Source organism: Rutidosis leptorrhynchoides, chromosome 6 (assembly GCF_046630445.1).
Source record: "Rutidosis leptorrhynchoides isolate AG116_Rl617_1_P2 chromosome 6, CSIRO_AGI_Rlap_v1, whole genome shotgun sequence".
NCBI lineage: Eukaryota > Viridiplantae > Streptophyta > Magnoliopsida > Asterales > Asteraceae > Rutidosis > Rutidosis leptorrhynchoides.
Window position 1 is genome coordinate 437,201,031 of NC_092338.1, and position 18,653 is coordinate 437,219,683.

At 34.4% G+C, this 18,653-nt stretch overlaps 1 protein-coding gene across 1 annotated transcript; it reads right to left on the bottom strand.

The window, feature by feature from the left end:
* Positions 1–16,585: 16,585 nt before the first annotated feature.
* On the bottom strand, positions 16,586–17,182 carry LOC139855300 (uncharacterized). The gene has a single exon (XM_071844533.1). It carries the CDS (start codon positions 17,180–17,182, stop codon positions 16,586–16,588), a length of 597 nt encoding a protein of 198 aa, XP_071700634.1.
* Between the last annotated feature and the right edge of the window lie 1,471 nt (positions 17,183–18,653).

The window sequence follows — 18,653 nt, forward strand, 5'->3', positions numbered from 1 at the left end:
TAGTGTGAATCATTATATTCATAGATTTTACACGAATGGGCTCTCTGTCCTTTCTGCTCAAGGCGTCGGCTACCACATTTGCCTTTCCTGGGTGGTAACGAATCTCAAAATCGTAATCATTCAACAATTCAATCCATCTGCGCTGCCTCATGTTCAATTGTTTCTGATTAAATATGTGTTAAAGACTTTTGTGGTCGGTATATATAATACTTTTGACCCCATATAAGTAGTGCCTCCAAGTCTTTAATGCAAAAACAACCGCGCCTAATTCCAAATCATGTGTCGTATAATTCTGCTCGTGAATCTTCAATTGTCTAGACGCATAAGCAATTATTTTCGTTCGTTGCATTAATACACAACCGAGACCTTGCTTTAAGGCGTCACAATATATCACAAAATCATCATTCCCTTCAGGTAATGACAATATAGGTGCCGTAGTTAACTTTTTATTCAACAATTGAAACGCTTTTTCTTGTTCATCCTTCCATTCAAATTTCCTCCCTTTATGCGTTAATGCAGTCAAGGGTTTTGCTATTTTAGAAAAATCTTGGATGAATCTCCTGTAATAACCAGCTAGCCCTAAAAATTAGCGTATGTGTTTCGGAGTTTTCGGGGTTTCCCACTTTTTAACGCTTTCAATCTTTGCTGGATCCACCTGAATACCTTCTTTGTTCACTATATGACCGAGGAATTGAACTTCTTCCAACCAAAATGCACACTTTGAAAATTTAGCGTACAGTTTTTCTTTTCTCAGTAACTCTAGCACTTTTCTCAAATGTTCTTCGTGCTCTTGATCATTCTTCAAGTAAATAAGTATGTCATCGATGAAGACAATTACAAACTTGTCAAGATATAGCCCACACACTTGGTTCATGAGGTCCATGAACACAGCTGGTGCGTTAGTCAATCCAAACGGCATAACCATAAACTCGTAATGACCGTAACGCGTCCTAAAAGTAGTCTTTGGAGTATCATCCTCCTTCACCCGCATTTGATGATATCCAGAACTTAAATCGATCTTCGAATAAACAGACGAGCCTTGTAGTTGATCAAATAAGTCATCGATTCTCGGTAGTGGGTAGCGGTTCTTGATGGTAAGTTTGTTCAACTCTCGGTAGTCGATACACAACCTGAATGTATCATCTTTCTTCTTGACAAACAAAATAGGAGCTCCCCATGGTGATGTGCTTGGTCGAATGAAACCACGCTCTAAAAGTTCCTGTAACTGACTTTGTAATTTTTTCATTTTGCTGGGTGCGAGTCTGTATGGAGCACGAGCTATTGGTGCAGCTGCTGGTACAAGGTCTATTTGAAATTCAACGGATCGATGTGGGGGTAATCCCGGTAATTCTTTCGGAAATACATCGGGAAATTCTTTTGCGACGGGAACATCACTGATGTTCTTTTCTTCAGGTTTAACTTCCTTGATGTGTGCTAGAATGACGTAACAACCTTTTCTTATTAGTTTTTGCGCCTTCAAACTACTAATAAGATTTAATTTCGCGTTGTTCTTTTCTCCGTACACCATTAAAGGTTTTCCTTTTTCACGCATAATGCGAATCACATTTTTGTAACAAACGACCTCAGCTCTTACCTTCTTCAACCAGTCCATGCCAATTATTACATCAAAACTCCCTAACTCGACTGGTATTAAATCAATCTTAAACGTTTCATCACCCAGTTTAATTTCTCTATCCCGACATATATTATCTGCTGAAATTAATTTACCATTTGCTAATTTGAGTAAAAATTTATTATCCAAAGGCGTCAATGGGCAACTTAATTTAGCACAAAATTCTCTACTCATATAGCTTCTATCTGCACCCGAATCAAATAAAACATAAGCAGATTTATCGTCAATAAGAAACGTACCCGTAACAAGCTCCGGGTCTTCCTGTGCTTCTGCCGCATTAATATTGAAAACTCTTCCACGGCCCTGCCCATTAGTATTCCCCCGATTCGGGCAATTTCTAATAATGTGGCCCGGTTTTCCACATTTATAACAAACAACGTTGGTATTACTTGCTCCGACACTATTCGTTTCGACATTACTTGTTCCGACATTATTTGTTCCTTTAGTTCTGTTAAACTTTGGTCTGTAGACCTCACACTTTGTCGCGCTATGACCATTTCTTTTACACCTATTGCAAAATGTCGTGCAAAACCCCTGATGATTTTCTTCACACCTATGACATGGCTGTTTTTGATTTTTGTTGTCGTTGTTGTTATTGAGGTTGTTGTTTGGGTTGTTATTTTTGTTGAAACGGTTGTTGTAGTTGTTGTTGTTGTTGGGATGTTTGTTGTAGTTATTGTTAGGATTGCGGTTATTGTTGCGATTGTTGTTGCGGTTGTTGGGATAGTTGTTGCGATTGTGGTTGTAATTGTTGTTGTTATTGTACTGGTGACTCTTGTCACCGTTTTCCTCCCACTTCATCTTGAGTTGTTTCGTGTTGGCTTCTTCGGCCTCCTGCTCTTTAATTCTTCTCTCAATCTAATTTATGAGTTTATGAGCCATTCGACTTGCCTTCTTTATAGAAGTGGGCTCGTGTGAACTCACATCTTCTTGAATCCTTACTGGTAACCCTTTTACAAATGCGTCGATCTTCTCTTCTTCATCTTCGAATGCTCCCGGACACAATGGGCACAACTCTGTGAATCGTCGTTCATATGTGGTAACGTCGAACCCTTGTGTTCGTAACTCTCTAAGTTCTGCCTTGAGTTTATTGACTTCGTTTCTAGGACGGTACTGCTCATTCATCAATTGTTTAAATGCCGACCACGGTAGTGCGTAAGCAGCATTTTGTCCTACCTGTTCAAGATAGGTGTTCCACCACGTTAACGCAGTACCTGTGAAGGTATGCGTAGCGTACTTAACTTTGTCCTCTTCAGTACACTTACTTATGGCAAACACCGATTCAACTTTCTCGGTCCACCGTTTCAATCCAATTGGTCCTTCGGTTCCATCAAATTCCAAAGGTTTGCATGCAGTGAATTCTTTGTAGGAGCATCCTACACGATTTCTTGCGCCGTTAGCTGCATTGCTAGATTCAGAGTTATTGTTGGTATGTAGCGCAGCCTGTACTGCGGCTATGTTTGCAGCAAGAAAGGTACGAAATTCCTCTTCGCTCATATTCATGGTGTGTCGAGTAGTCGGTGCCATTTCCTTCAAAATAGCCAACTGAATCGAGTTAATCATACAGAATATTAAGAGTAGTCAATAGTATTTCGTAGCATAATATGAACTCATTTATAAAAGCTTTTTCTTCATATTAGCGTTTTATAAGTTTAAATTCGGGTACTACCTACCCGTTAAGTTCATACTTAGTAGCTAATATACAATTCAACTACTACAATTCCATATGAAAAATTGATTATAATAATATATCACATACAAATATTCTTCAAACTTACAACTTCGCTATATTACATATAACATGAAATATAGTACACTTTGATACATGACAGTTTTTGAAGATAAACATAGTTAATACGCAAGTTGTTCAACAAAGGAAATAAACATACGTAGTTCATAAGTCCAGAAACAAGTCATGCATTCTGGTTTTACTAAGACGACTTCCCATCCTTGGTTTTGTGGAAAATAACCGTTATGACCATTGGCTATGCAGCATGTTGTAATGTCGTCAAAAGGACGAGGGTTTCGTAATGTCCAACAGCCCCGTAATAATCTAAAAACCTTGTTTCTCACCCCAACTACTGAATCCGTCACTTGTGGGAAGGTTTTATTTAAAAGTTGCAATCCGATGTTCTTTTTCTCACTTTGGTAAGAAGCGAACATCACTAACCCGTAAGCATAACATGCTTCTTTATGTTGCATGTTAGAAGCTCTTTCTAATTCACGAAATTCTATGTTAGGATATGTTGAGTCAAAATAGGTTCTTAACCCGTAGCGTAAAATTGCATTTGGGTTCCCCGCATTTAACGCTTTAAAGAAAACACGGCATAACTTACGGTCTCCCCAATGTGATATACCCCACCTATCAAAGGAAAGCCTTTTATAAACTAAGGCATTTCTGGAAAGTCTTTCAAATGTTTGACAAGTTAATTTTGCCATAATTAATTGTGCTGATGAATTCTGACCGACTCTAGACAAGATTTCCTCAATCATATCCTCTGGTAGATCTTCTAAAATATTCGGTTGTCTACCCTTAACGTCCATTTTGTTTTTATACTGTAAAATAGACAAGGATTAGATTCGTAAAAGATAATTAACAAACAATACAAGCAATTTTTACATAGAACATAAAAGTACAAGCACACTACAATACATATAATATACAACATGATTACAACCCTCTAATCTGAATCACTGGTTTCTTCTTCTTCGGACTTGGTTCGTTTTCCTAATTTTCTTGGAATATATGGTGTTCCTCTAATACGAGCCGTCGTTTTCCACAATGGTTTAAAAAAACCTGGTGGTTTAGAGGTTCCCGGGTCATTGTTACATTTTAGGAAATACGGATGTTGCCGATACATATAAAGTTAATCGGGGTTGGAATAGGGTTTCTCTATTTTTATACCTTTTCCCTTATTATTTTCTTTCGCTTTATTAATTTGGGTCGAGGTAATTTCTATAATATCATCGGAATCCTCATCGGGATCCGATTCATCGGAAAATTGGTAATCTTCCCAATATTTTGCTTCCTCGGCGGAAACACCATTGACCATTATTAACTTTGGTCCGTTGGTTGAGGATTTTCTTTTATTTAATCGATTTACTATAGGTATCAATATTTCTTCCTCCGGAACCTCTTCTTCTTCCGGTTCCTCCTCTTCTGGTTCCTCCTCTTCTGGTTCCTCTTCTTCCGGTTCCTCTTCGGGAATTTGTGAATCTTCCCAAAGTATATTCGACTCTTCATTATTATTAGGTGAGTCGATGGAATTTGTACTAGTGGTAGACATCTATCACACAATATCAAACACATTAAGAGGTTAATATATCACATAATATTTACATGTTAATAACATATAGTTTCCAACAAAAGTGTTAAGCAATCGTTTTTAAATAAAACACGGTCGAAGTCCAGACTCACTAATGTGAAATGTCCCGTTCTTATTGATTAAAAATGTTCCATATTAATTGATTTCGTTGCGAGGTTTTGACCTCTATATGAGACGTTTTTCAAAGACTGCATTCATTTTAAAACAAACCATAACCTTTATTTCATAAATAAAGGTTTAAAAAGCTTTACGTAGATTATCAAATAATGATAATCTAAAATATCCTGTTTACACACGACCATTACATAATGGTTTATAATACAAATATGTTACATTGAAATCAGTTTCTTGAATGCAGTTTTTACACAATATCATACAAACATGGACTCCAAATCTTGTCCTTATTTTAGTATGCAACAGCGGAAGCTCTTAGTATTCACCTGAGAATAAACATGCTTTAAACGTCAACAAAAATGTTGGTGAGTTATAGGTTTAACCTATATATAACAAATCGTAACAATAGACCACAAGATTTCATATTTCAATACACATCCCATACATAGAGATAAAAATCATTCATATGGTGAACACCTGGTAACCGACATTAACAAGATGCATATATAAGAATATCCCCATCATTCCGGGACACCCTTCGGATATGATATAAATTTCGAAGTACTAAAGCATCAGGTACTTTGGATGGGGTTTGTTAGGCCCAATAGATCTATCTTTAGGATTTGCGTCAATTAGGGTGTCTGTTCCCTAATTCTTAGATTACCAGACTTAATAAAAAGGGGCATATTCGATTTTGATAATTCAACCATAGAATGTAGTTTCACGTACTTGTGTCTATTTTGTAAATCATTTATAAAACCTGCATGTATTCTCATCCCAAAAATATTAGATTTTAAAAGTGGGACTATAACTCACTTTCACAGATTTTTACTTCGTCGGGAAGTAAGACTTGGCCACTGGTTGATTCACGAACCTATAACAATATATACATATATATATATCAAAGTATGTTCAAAATATATTTACAATACTTTTAATACATTTTGATGTTTTAAGTTTATTAAGTCAGCTGTCCTCGTTAGTAACCTACAACTAGTTGTCCACAGTTAGATGTACAGAAATAAATCGATAAATATTATCTTGAATCAATCCACGACCCAGTGTATACGTATCTCAGTATTGATCACAACTCAAACTATATATATATATATATTTTGGAATCAACCTCAACCCTGTATAGCTAACTCCAACATTCACATATAGAGTGTCTATGGTTGTTCCGCAATATATATATAGATGGGTCGACATGATAGGTCGAAACATTGTATACGTGTCTATGGTATCTCAAGATTACATAATATACAATATAAGTTGATTAGGTTATGGTTGGAATAGATTTATTACTAACATTCACGTAGGTAAAATGAGTAGTTTTTATCAATCTTGTTTTACTCGCCATTTCTTCGTTTCTAATCCGTTTTGAGTGATTCCAGTGGCCACGATTTCGTATTGAACTTAAATTTATGAATCTAAATAGAAAAAGTATAAGTTTATAGTCAGAAATACAAGTTACAAGTCGTAAGGAGCACGAGCTATTGGTGCAGCTCCTGGTACAAGATCTATTTGAAATTCAACGGATCGATGTGGGGGTAATCCCGGTAATTCTTTCGGAAATACATCAGGAAATTCTTTTGCGACGTGAACATCATTGATGCTCTTTTCTTCAGTTTGTACTTTCTCGACGTGTGCTAGAACAGCATAGCAACTTTTTCTTATTAGTTTTTGTGCCTTCAAATTACTAATAAGATGTAGCTTCGTGTTGCCCTTTTCTCCGTACACCATTAAGGGTTTTCCTTTTTCTCGTATAATGCGAATTGCATTTTTGTAACAAACGATCTCTGCTTTCACTTCTTTCAACCAGTCCATACCGATTATCACATCAAAACTCCCTAACTCTACTAGTATCAAGTCAATCTTAAATATTTCGCTACCTAGTTTAATTTCTCGATTCCAGCATATATTATCTGCTGAAATTAATTTACCGTTTGCTAATTCGAGTAAAAATTTACTATCCAACGACGTCAATGGACAACTTAATTTAGCACAAAAATCTCTACTCATATAGCTTCTATCCGCACCCGAATCAAATAAAACGTAAGCAGATTTATTGTCAATAAGAAACGTACCCGTAACAAGCTCCGGGTCTTCCTGTGCCTCTGCCGCATTAATATTAAAAACTCTTCCGCGGCCTTGTCCATTCGTGTTCTCCTGGTTCGGGCAATTTCTAATAATGTGGCCCGGTTTTCCACATTTATAACAAACTACATTGGCATAACTTGCTCCGACACTACTTGCTCCGCCATTACTCGTTCCGACACCATTTGTTCCTTTCGTTCTGTTAACCCCTGGTCCGTAGACCTCACACTTTGCCGTGCTATGACCATTTCTTTTACACTTGTTGCAAAATTTGGTGCAGAACCCCGAGTGATACTTTTCACACCTTTGGCATAGCTGCTTCTGATTGTTGTTGTTGTTGTTGTTGTTGCGGTTGTTATTGTTGTTGGGATGATTGTTGTAGTTGTTGTTGTTGTTGTTGTTGGGCCGTTTGTTGTAGTTGCGATTGATGTTGCGATTGTTGGGATAATTGTTGCGATTATTGTTGTAATTGCTGTTGTTGTTGTATTGGTGATTCTTATCACCGTTTTCCTCCCACTTTCTTTTGACTTGCTTCACATTGGCCTCTTCAGCAGTCTGTTCTTTAATTCTTTCTTCAATCTGGTTTACTAGTTTGTGAGCCATTCTACATGCCTGTTGTATGGAGGCGGGCTCGTGTGAACTTATATCTTCTTGGATTCTTTCCGGTAATCCTTTCACAAATGCGTCGATCTTCTCTTCCTCATCTTCGAACGCTCCCGGACACAATAGGCATAATTTTGTGAATCGTCTTTCGTACATGGTAATATCAAATCCTTGGGTTCGTAACCCTCTAAGTTCTGTCTTGAGCTTATTGACCTCAGTTCTGGGACGGTACTTCTCGTTCATCAAGTGCTTGAATGCTGACCACGGTAGTGCGTAAGCATCATCTTGTCCCACTTGCTCTAGATAGGTATTCCACCATGTTAACGCGGAACCTGTGAAGGTATGCGTAGCATACTTCACTTTGTCCTCTTCAGTACACTTACTTATGGCAAACACCGATTCGACCTTCTCGCTCCACCTTTTCAATCCGATCGGTCCTTCGGTTCCATCAAATTCCAAAGGTTTGCAGGCAGTGAATTCTTTGTAGGTGCATCCTACACGATTTCCTGTACTGCTAGATCCAAGGTTATTATTGGTATGTAGCGCAGCCTGTACTGCGGCTATGTTTGAAGCTAGAAAAGTACGGAATTCCTCTTCATTCATATTCACGGTGTGTCGAGTAGTCGGTGCCAAAAATAGTCAAATGGAACAAGTTAATCATACAGAATATTAAGAGTAGTTAATAGTATTTCGTAGCATAATATGAACTCATTTTTAAAAGCTTTTTCTTCATATTAGCGTTTTATAAGTTTAAATTCGGGTAGTACCTACCCGTTAAGTTCATACTTAGTAGCTAATATACAATTCAACTACTACAATTCAATATGAAAAACTGATTATAATAATATTTCGCGTTCAAACTTTTATACAATATTTTACAAACTTACAATACCGCTTATTTTACATAACGCATGAAATATAGCACACAATAACTTTGATACAAGATAGTTGTGAAGATAATTCTAGCTAGTACACAAGTCGTTCAGCAAAGGCAATAAAGACACGTAATTCATACGTCCAGAAACAAGTCATGCATTCTGGTTTTACTAGGACTACTTCCCATCCTTGGTCTTGTGGAACATAACCGTTATGGCCGTTGATAAGACAGCGTGTTGTAACGTCGTCAAAGGGACTAGGGTTACGTAATGTCCAACAGTCCTGTAACAATCAAAAAACCTTGTTTCTCACCCCAACTACTGAGTCCGTTACTTGTGGAAATGTTTTGTTTAATAGTTGTAGCCCGATGTTCTTGTTCTCACTTTGGTGACAAACGAACATTACTAACCCGTAAGCATAACATGCTTCTTTATGTTGCATGTTAGCCGCTTTTTCTAAATCATGAAGTCCTATGTTCGGATACATTGAGTCAAAATAATTTCTTAACCCATTGCGTAAAATAGCACTTGGGTTCCCCGCAATATATGCATCAAAGTAAACACATCGTAACTTATGGGTTTCCCAATGTGATATCCCCCATCTTTCAAACGAAAGTCTCTTATAAACCAAGGCATTCTTGGAACGTTCTTCGAATGTCTTACAAACTGATTTTGCCGTAAATAGTTGTGCCGAAGAATTCTGACCGACTCTAGACAAGATTTCATCAATCATGTCTCCGGGTAGGTCTCTTAAAATATTGGGTTGTCTACCCATTTTGTGTTTTTATACTGTAAAATAGACAAGAGTTAGATTCATAAAAAAAATACTTATTAATACAAGCAATTTTTTTTACATATATCATAAAGCATAAGCACACTATATTACATATATTACACCATACGAATACCACTATCTTATTCCGACTCGCTCGTTTCTTCTTCTTCGGTTTTGGTTCGTTTTGCCAAGTTTCTAGGGATATATGATGTTCCCCTAATACTAGCTGTCGTTTTCCACAACGGTTTAGAAAAACCTGGTGGTTTAGAGGTTCCCAGGTCATTGTTACAACTTAAGGACTTTGGGGGTTGACGATACATATAAAGTTCATCGGGGTTGGAATTAGATTTCTCTATTTTTATGCCCTTTCCCTTTATTATTTTCTTTTGCCTTTTTAAATTCAGTTGGGGTAATTTCTATAACATCATCGGAATTCTCGTCGGAATCCGATTCATCGTAGAATTGGTAATCCTCCCAATATTTTGCTTCCTTGGCGGAAACACCATTAACCATAATTAATCTTGGTCGGTTGGTTGAGGATTTTCTTTTACTTAACCGTTTTATTATTTCCCCCACCGGTTCTATTTCCTCCTCCGGTTCCTCCTCTTCCGGTTCTGATTCTTCTTCCGGTTCTGATTCTTCTTCCGGTTCCTCTTCGGGAACTTGTGAATCAGTCCAATATATATTCGACTTTTCGTTATTATTAGGTGAGTCAATGGAATTTGTGCTAGAGGTAGACATTTATCACACAATATCAAGCATGTTAAGAGATTAATATATCACATAATATATACATGTTAATAATATATAGTTTCCAACAAAAATGTTAAGCAATCATTTTTAAAGAAAACACGGTCGAAGTCCAGACTCACTAATGCATCCTAACAAACTCGATAAGACACACTAATGCAAATTTTCTGGTTCTCTAAGACCAACGCTCAGATACCAATTGAAATGTCCCGTTCTTATTGATTAAAAACGTTCCATATTAATTGATTTCGTTGCGAGGTTTTGACCTCTATATGAGACGTTTTTCAAAGACTGCATTCATTTTAAAACAAACCATAACCTTTATTTCATAAATAAAGGTTTAAAAAGCTTTACGTAGATTATCAAATAATGATAATCTAAAATATCCTGTTTACACACGACCATTACATAATGGTTTACAATACAAATATGTTACATCGAAATCAGTTTCTTGAATGCAGTTTTTACACAATATCATACAAACATGGACTCCAAATCTTGTCCTTATTTTAGTATGCAACAGCGGAAGCTCTTAGTATTCACCTGAGAATAAACATGCTTTAAACGTCAACAAAAATGTTGGTGAGTTATAGGTTTAACCTATATATATCAAATCGTAACAATAGACCACAAGATTTCATATTTCAATACACATCCCATACATAGAGATAAAAATCATTCATATGGTGAACACCTGGTAACCGACATTAACAAGATGCATATATAAGAATATCCCCATCATTCCGGGACACCCTTCGGATATGATATAAATTTTGAAGTACTAAAGCATCCGGTACTTTGGATGGGGTTTGTTAGGCCCAATAGATCTATCTTTAAGATTCGCGTCAATTAGGGTGTCTGTTCCCTAATTCTTAGATTACCAGACTTAATAAAAAGGGGCATATTCGATTTCGATAATTCAACCATAGAATGTAGTTTCACGTACTTGTGTCTATTTTGTAAATCATTTATAAAACCTGCATGTATTCTCATCCCAAAAATATTAGATTTTAAAAGTGGGACTATAACTCACTTTCACAGATTTTTACTTCGTCGGGAAGTAAGACTTGGCCACTGGTTGATTCACGAACCTATAACAATATATACATATATATATCAAAGTATGTTCAAAATATATTTACAATACTTTTAATACATTTTGATGTTTTAAGTTTATTAAGTCAGCTGTCCTCGTTAGTAACCTACAACTAGTTGTCCACAGTTAGATGTACAGAAATAAATCGATAAATATTATCTTGAATCAATCCACGACCCAGTGTATACGTATCTCAGTATTGATCACAACTCAAACTATATATATATTTTGGAATCAACCTCAACCCTGTATAGCTAACTCCAACATTCACATATAGAGTGTCTATGGTTGTTCCGCAATATATATATAGATGGGTCGACATGATAGGTCGAAATATTGTATACGTGTCTATGGTATCTCAAGATTACATAATATACAATATAAGTTGATTAGGTTATGGTTGGAATAGATTTATTACTAACATTCACGTAGGTAAAATGAGTAGTTTTTATCAATCTTGTTTTACTCGCCATTTCTTCGTTTCTAATCCGTTTTGAGTGATTCCAGTGGTCACGGTTTCGTATTGAACTTAAATTTATGAATATAAATAGAAAAAGTATAAGTTTATAGTCAGAAATACAAGTTACAAGTCATTTTTGAAAGAGGTAGTCATTTCCGTCGAAAGAACAACATCTTGATGACCATTTTGAAAAACATACTTTCACTTTGAGTTTAACCATGATTTTTGGATATAGTTTCATGTTCATAAGAAAAATCATTTTTCCAGAAGTATAGCTTTTAAATCAAAGTTCTTCTTAGCTTTTAATTATCCCAACCAAAACAGACCCGGTTTTACTACGACGGCGTATATCCAGTTTTATGGTGTTTATCGTGTTTCCGGGTTTTAAATCATTAAGTTAGCATATCATATAGATATAGAACATGTGTTTAGTTGATTTTAAAAGTCTAGTTAGAAGGATTAACTTTATTTGCAAACAAGTTTAGAATTAACTAAACTATGTTCTAGTGATTACAAGGTTATAACGTTGAATAAGACAGCTTTTTATGTATGAATCGAATGATGTTATGAACATCATTACTACCTCAAATTCCTTGGATAAACCTACTAGAAATGAAAAAAATGGATCTAGCTTCAAAGGATCCTTGGATGGCTTGAAAGTTCTTGAAGCAGAATCATGACACGCAATTTCAAGTAAGATTTCCACTCGAAATAAGATTGTTATAGTTATAGAAATTGAATTAAAGTTTGAATATGATTATTACCTTGTATTAGAAAGATAACCTACTGTAAGTAACAAAGATTTCTTGATCTTGGATGATTACTTGGAATGGATTTAGAAAACTTGGAAGTAAACTTGCAATCATGGAAGTATTCTTGATTTTATGAAACTAGAACTTTTGGAATTTATGAAGAACACTTAGAACTTGAAGATAGAACTTGAGAGAGATCAATTAGATGAAGAAAATTGAAGAATGAAAGTGTTTGTAGGTGTTTTTGGTCGTTGGTGTATGGATTAGATATAAAGGATATGTAATTTTGTTTTCATGTAAATAAGTCATGAATGATTACTCATATTTTTGTAATTTTATGAGATATTTCATGCTAGTTGCCAAATGATGGTTCCCACATGTGTTAGGTGACTCACATGGGCTGCTAAGAGCTGATCATTGGAGTGTATATACCAATAGTACATACATCTAAAAGCTGTGTATTGTACGAGTACGAATACGGGTGCATACGAGTAGAATTGTTGATGAAACTGAACGAGGATGTAATTGTAAGAATTTTTGTTAAGTAGAAGTATTTTGATAAGTGTCTTGAAGTCTTTCAAAAGTGTATGAATATATATTAAAACACTACATGTATATACATTTTAACTGAGTCGTTAAGTCATCGTTAGTCGTTACATGTAAGTGTTGTTTTGAAACCTTTAGGTTAACGATCTTGTTAAGTGTTGTTAACCCAATGTTTATAATATCAAATGAGATTTTAAATTATTATATTATCATGATATTATGATGTATAAATATCTCTTAATATGATATATATACATTAAATGTCGTTACAACGATAATCGTTACATATATGTCTCGTTTCAAAATCATTAAGTTAGTAGTCTTGTTTTTACATATGTAGTTCATTGTTAATATACTTAATGATATGTTTACTTATCATAATATCATGTTAAGTATATATATATCCATATATATGTCATCATATAGTTTTTACAAGTTTTAACGTTCGTGAATCACCGGTCAACTTGGGTGGTCAATTGTCTATATGAAACCTATTTCAATTAATCAAGTCTTAACAAGTTTGATTGCTTAACATGTTGGAAACACTTAATCATGTAAATAACAATTTCATTTAATATATATATATAAACATGGAAAAGTTCGGGTCACTACATAATGTATCCTAACAAACTCGATAAGACATACTAATGAAAATTTCTGGTTCTCTAAGTCCAACGCTCGGATACCAACTGAAATGTCCCGTTCATATTGATTATAAACGTTCCATATTAATTGATTTCGTCGCGAGGTTTTGACCTCTATATGAGACGTTTTTCAAAGACTGCATTCATTTTTAAAACAACCATAACCTTTATTTTATCTATAAAGGTTTAAAAAGCATTACGTAGATTATCAAATAATGATAATCTAAAATATACCGTTTACACATGACCATTACATAATGGTTTACAATAAGAATATATTACATCAAAAATAAGTTTCTTGAATGCAGTTTTTACATAATATCATACAAGCATTGACTCCAAATCTTGTCCTTATTTTAGTATGCAACAGCGGAAGCTCTTAATAATCACCTGAGAATAAACATGCTTAAAACGTCAACAAAAATGTTGGTGAGTTATAGGTTTAACCTATATATTATCAAATCATAATAATAGACCACAAGATTTCATATTTCAATATACATCCCATACATAGAGATAAAAATCATTTATATGGTGAACACCTGGTAACCGACATTAACAAGATGCATATAAGAATATCCCCTATCATTTTGGGAAATCCTTCGGACATGATAAAAACGAATTCGAAGTACTAAAGCATCCGGTACTTTGGATGGGGTTCGTTAGGCCCAATAGATCTATCTTTAGGATTTGCGTCAATTAGTAGATCGGTTTACTAATTCTTAGGTTACCAAGCAAAAGGGGCATATTCGGCTTCGATCATTCACCCGTATAATGTAGTTTCATTTACTTGTGTCTATTTCGTAAAACATTTATAAAACTGCATGTATTCTCATCCCAAAATATTAGATTTTAAAAGTGGGACTATAACTCACTTTCACAGATTTTTACTTCGTCGGGAAATAAGACTTGGCCACTGGTCGATTCACGAACCTATAATAAATATGTACATATATATCAAAGTATGTTCAAAATATACTTACAACACTTTTAATACATTTTGATGTTTTAAGTTTATTAAGTCAGCTGTCCTCGTTAGTAACCTACAACTAGTTGTCCATAGTTAAATGTACAGAAATAAATTGATATATATTATCTTGAATCAATCCACGACCCAGTGTATACACGTCTCAGGCTAGATCACAACTCAAAGTATATATATTTTTGGAATCAACCTCAACCCTGTATAGCTAACTCCAACATTACTGCATATAGAGTGTCTATGGTTGTTCCAAATAATATATATAGATGGGTCGATATGATATGTCAAAATATTTGCATACGTATCTATGGTATCCCAAGATTACATAATATATTAGAATACATGTATAATACAATATAAGTTAGATAGGATATGATTTGTATAGAATTGTTACAATATTTCCCGTAGCTACAACAATAAAAAAAATCCAATCTTGTTTTACCCATAACTTCTTCATTTTAAATCCGTTTTGAGTGAATCAAATTGCTATAATTTTATATTGAACTCTATTTTATGAATCTAAGTAGAAAAAGTATAGGTTTATAGTCGGAAATATAAGTTACAAGTCATTTTTGTAAGAGGTAGTCATTTCAGTCGAAAGAACGACGTCTTGATGACCATTTTGAAAAACATACTTCCACTTTGAGTTTAACCATGATTTTTGGATATAGTTTCATGTTCATACGAAAAATCATTTTCCCAGAAGTAAGCTAGCAAACTTGGAAGTATTCTTGATTTTATGAAACTAGAACTTATAGAATTTATGAAGAACACTTAGAACTTGAAGATAAAATCAATTAGATGAAGAAAATTGAAGAATGAAAGTGTTTTTAGGTGTTTTTGGTCGTTAGTATATGGATTAGATATAAAGGATGTGTAATTTTGTTTACATGTAAATAAGTCATGAATGATTACTAATATTTTTGTAATTTTATGAGATATTTCATGCTAGTTGCCAAATGATAGTTTCCACATGTGTTAGCTGACTCACATGGGCTGTTAAGAGCTGATCATTGGAGTGTATATACCAATAGTACATACATCTAAAAGCTGTGTATTGTACGAGTACGAATACGGGTGCATACGAGTAGAATTGTTGATGAAACTGAACGAGGATGTAATTGTAAGCATTTTTGTTAAGTAGAAGTATTTTGTTAAGTGTCTTGAAGTCTTTCAAAAGTGTATGAATACATATTAAAACACTACATGTATATACATTTTAACTGAGTCGTTAAGTCATCGTTTTTCGTTGCATGTAAATGTTGATTTGAAACCTTTAAGTTAACGATCATGTTAAATGTTGTTAACCCAATGTTTATTATATCTAATGAGATGTTAAATTATTACATAATCATGATATTATGATATATTAATATATCTTAGTATGATATATATACAGTTAAATATTGTTACAACGATAATCGTTACATATATGTCTCGTTTCGAAATCATTAAGTTAGTAGTTTTGTTTTTACATATGTAGTTCATTGTTAATACACTTAATGACATGTTTACTTATCATTTATCATGATTAAACATAGTGTATCAATATCTTAATATGATTCATATGTATTTAGTAAGACGTTGTTATAACGATAATCGTTATATATACAGTTTCGAGTTTCTTAATTCAATAAACTCAATTTTATGTATATAACTCATTGTTAAAATACCTAATGAGATACTTACTTATCATGTTAACTATATATATAATCATATATATGTCATCATATAGTTTTTACAAGTTTTAACGTTCGTGAATCACCGGTCAACTTGGGTGGTCAATTGTCTATATGAAACCTATTTCAATTAATCAAGTCTTAACAAGTTTGATTGCTTAACATGTTGGAAACACTTAATCATGTAAATAATAATTTCATTTAATATATATAACATGTAAAAGTTCGGGTCACTACAAATACTTCATTGATACTAAGGTTTGGTCACTACAAATACTTCATTGATACTAAGGTTTGACATACTACCAAAACCCCACCAAGCAAAAACTCGATCCCACACGTCCATAGCACATTTACAAAAGATTAAGGAGTGGTCAACGGTCTCTAGATCATCATCACATAACGGACATCTAACACTATTCAAATCTATCCCCCTTTTATCAAGCTCAATTCGGACGGGCAATCTTTTTTGGCATGCCCGCCACACAAAAATTTCGATCTTCTTAGGAACAAGGTTGTTTTTCATCGTTTCATTGGAAATTGATGCATCACCAAGTAACCGTTTATCTATAAGAGTGGAAAGAGATCGAACAAAGAAGATACCGTTATTAGACAATGACCAAGAGCACGTGTCCACCCCGTTGTTGTTGAATTCGAAAGCACCCACAAGTGCTTCGAGATCTTCGAGCTCTTTTCCTGTTCTTCCCGTCGAAATTCTGATCCAATTCGGTTGCAAGGCTGCTGTCCCATGATCCGTGATTCTGATTCTGTCGCGAATGGATCCTGCCGGCTCGTTATCCAATCGATATAACAGGGCAAACGAGTTGCGAGAATTTTTTAGCTTAACCATAAAGAAAACTAAAATTATCAAAATACCTTTGTATATGCTAAACAAAATTTCTCTGTTGTTAAAGATGCGTTTGATAAAATTGAATAGTTAACGTTGAATAGTTTAAGTATGAAAAAAATTGAAGAATTGAACTAGTACTGGGAACAAACATAGAAATATTTAAAGTTTAAACTATAGAAAGAAAAAAAGAAACTAGTTAAGAAAAAATTTAAGAACATATAAAAATATAATTTTTCTAATGATAACTTTAAGGGTTTAAGTGTTGTATTTAAGAAATTAATACATGCAATATATATATTCTTATACAATATAAATAACCACTCATCATCTAGAATTAACCAAGAAAGTACTATCATCTTTACACAATTTATTCTTTAAAGACAACCCTAAGACCTAGTGTCATGGTGGCATAATTTGATAGCGTGTTGGTGGATGGGGTCGGGTACTTGGCGGTGGCGTGACAAATATGTTGGTAGAATGGGGAGTAGTGGGGTGGTTTGTCGAATGATGTATTGAGTGATGTGTCAAAATATGATTGGAAGTTGAGTGATGCAAATCGCCTCCATAATTTGCCACTAACACGATGTCGGTTCAGTTTTAGGTGCGAACACTCTACATTACAATATGTCTAAAGTTGTCTATTTGTTTTTTGAAAGGCAAACACACCCACCTACCTAATATTAACATGAATATTTACACCACGAAATGTCCTAAGCAGGACTCGAACCCTCAACCTCAAGGTTGTAAGGGTGACCTCGATACCGTCAAACCATTAGCTCTTTGGTTCTAAAGTTGTCTATAGATTTTTTTCATACAAGAATAATGATATCAGTAACCTCTCATCGTGCTAATACCTGAGCATATCAGATGGCTAATGTAGGTTTTCCTTATTAGATACGGAGTACATCTTATTAATAATTTTTTGATGGTTCGTATCTGTCATCATCAATATTGTTAGTTGTAAAGTAAGATGCGTATAACTTCATAAAGAATATGAATCATTAAATTAAATTAAATATGAAATTACCAATTATCAAGATTATTTTGTTCAAAAGAATATTAGTACGGGAGGTCAGGGGGTTCAACTCTCATTTGCTGCAAAATTTTAATTGTTGTTACTCGCCCATTACATGAGCCTCGGAGGTTCGCGATGGGGTTTTGCCTCACTTGATGCGCGTATGTATTTGTCATGAGAGTTTCCTCCAGATGATCGGTAAGATTGTAATAGTTCATCCAGAACAAATAATCGTATGAGTGAGTTACTGTTATTAAAAAAAAAAAAAAAAAAAAATTTATCGTAGGATTGCAATATGGGAGTTCAAATATCGATGTACATAAAGTTGTGAAAACTTGAATAGTTTAATTTTCATAACTCATCTATTGTAGTACTCTTTGTGCATTTTCAAAGGTCATAGCTCATGATACGGGTAAACGGCCCTTACTGAAATGGGCTTAATTTTAAAATGGGCTA

Coding starts and splice junctions, on each gene's coding strand:
- LOC139855300 (XM_071844533.1), bottom strand. CDS start 17,182: ATGGTTAAGCTAAAAAATTCTCGCAACTCGTTTGCCCTGTTATATCGA.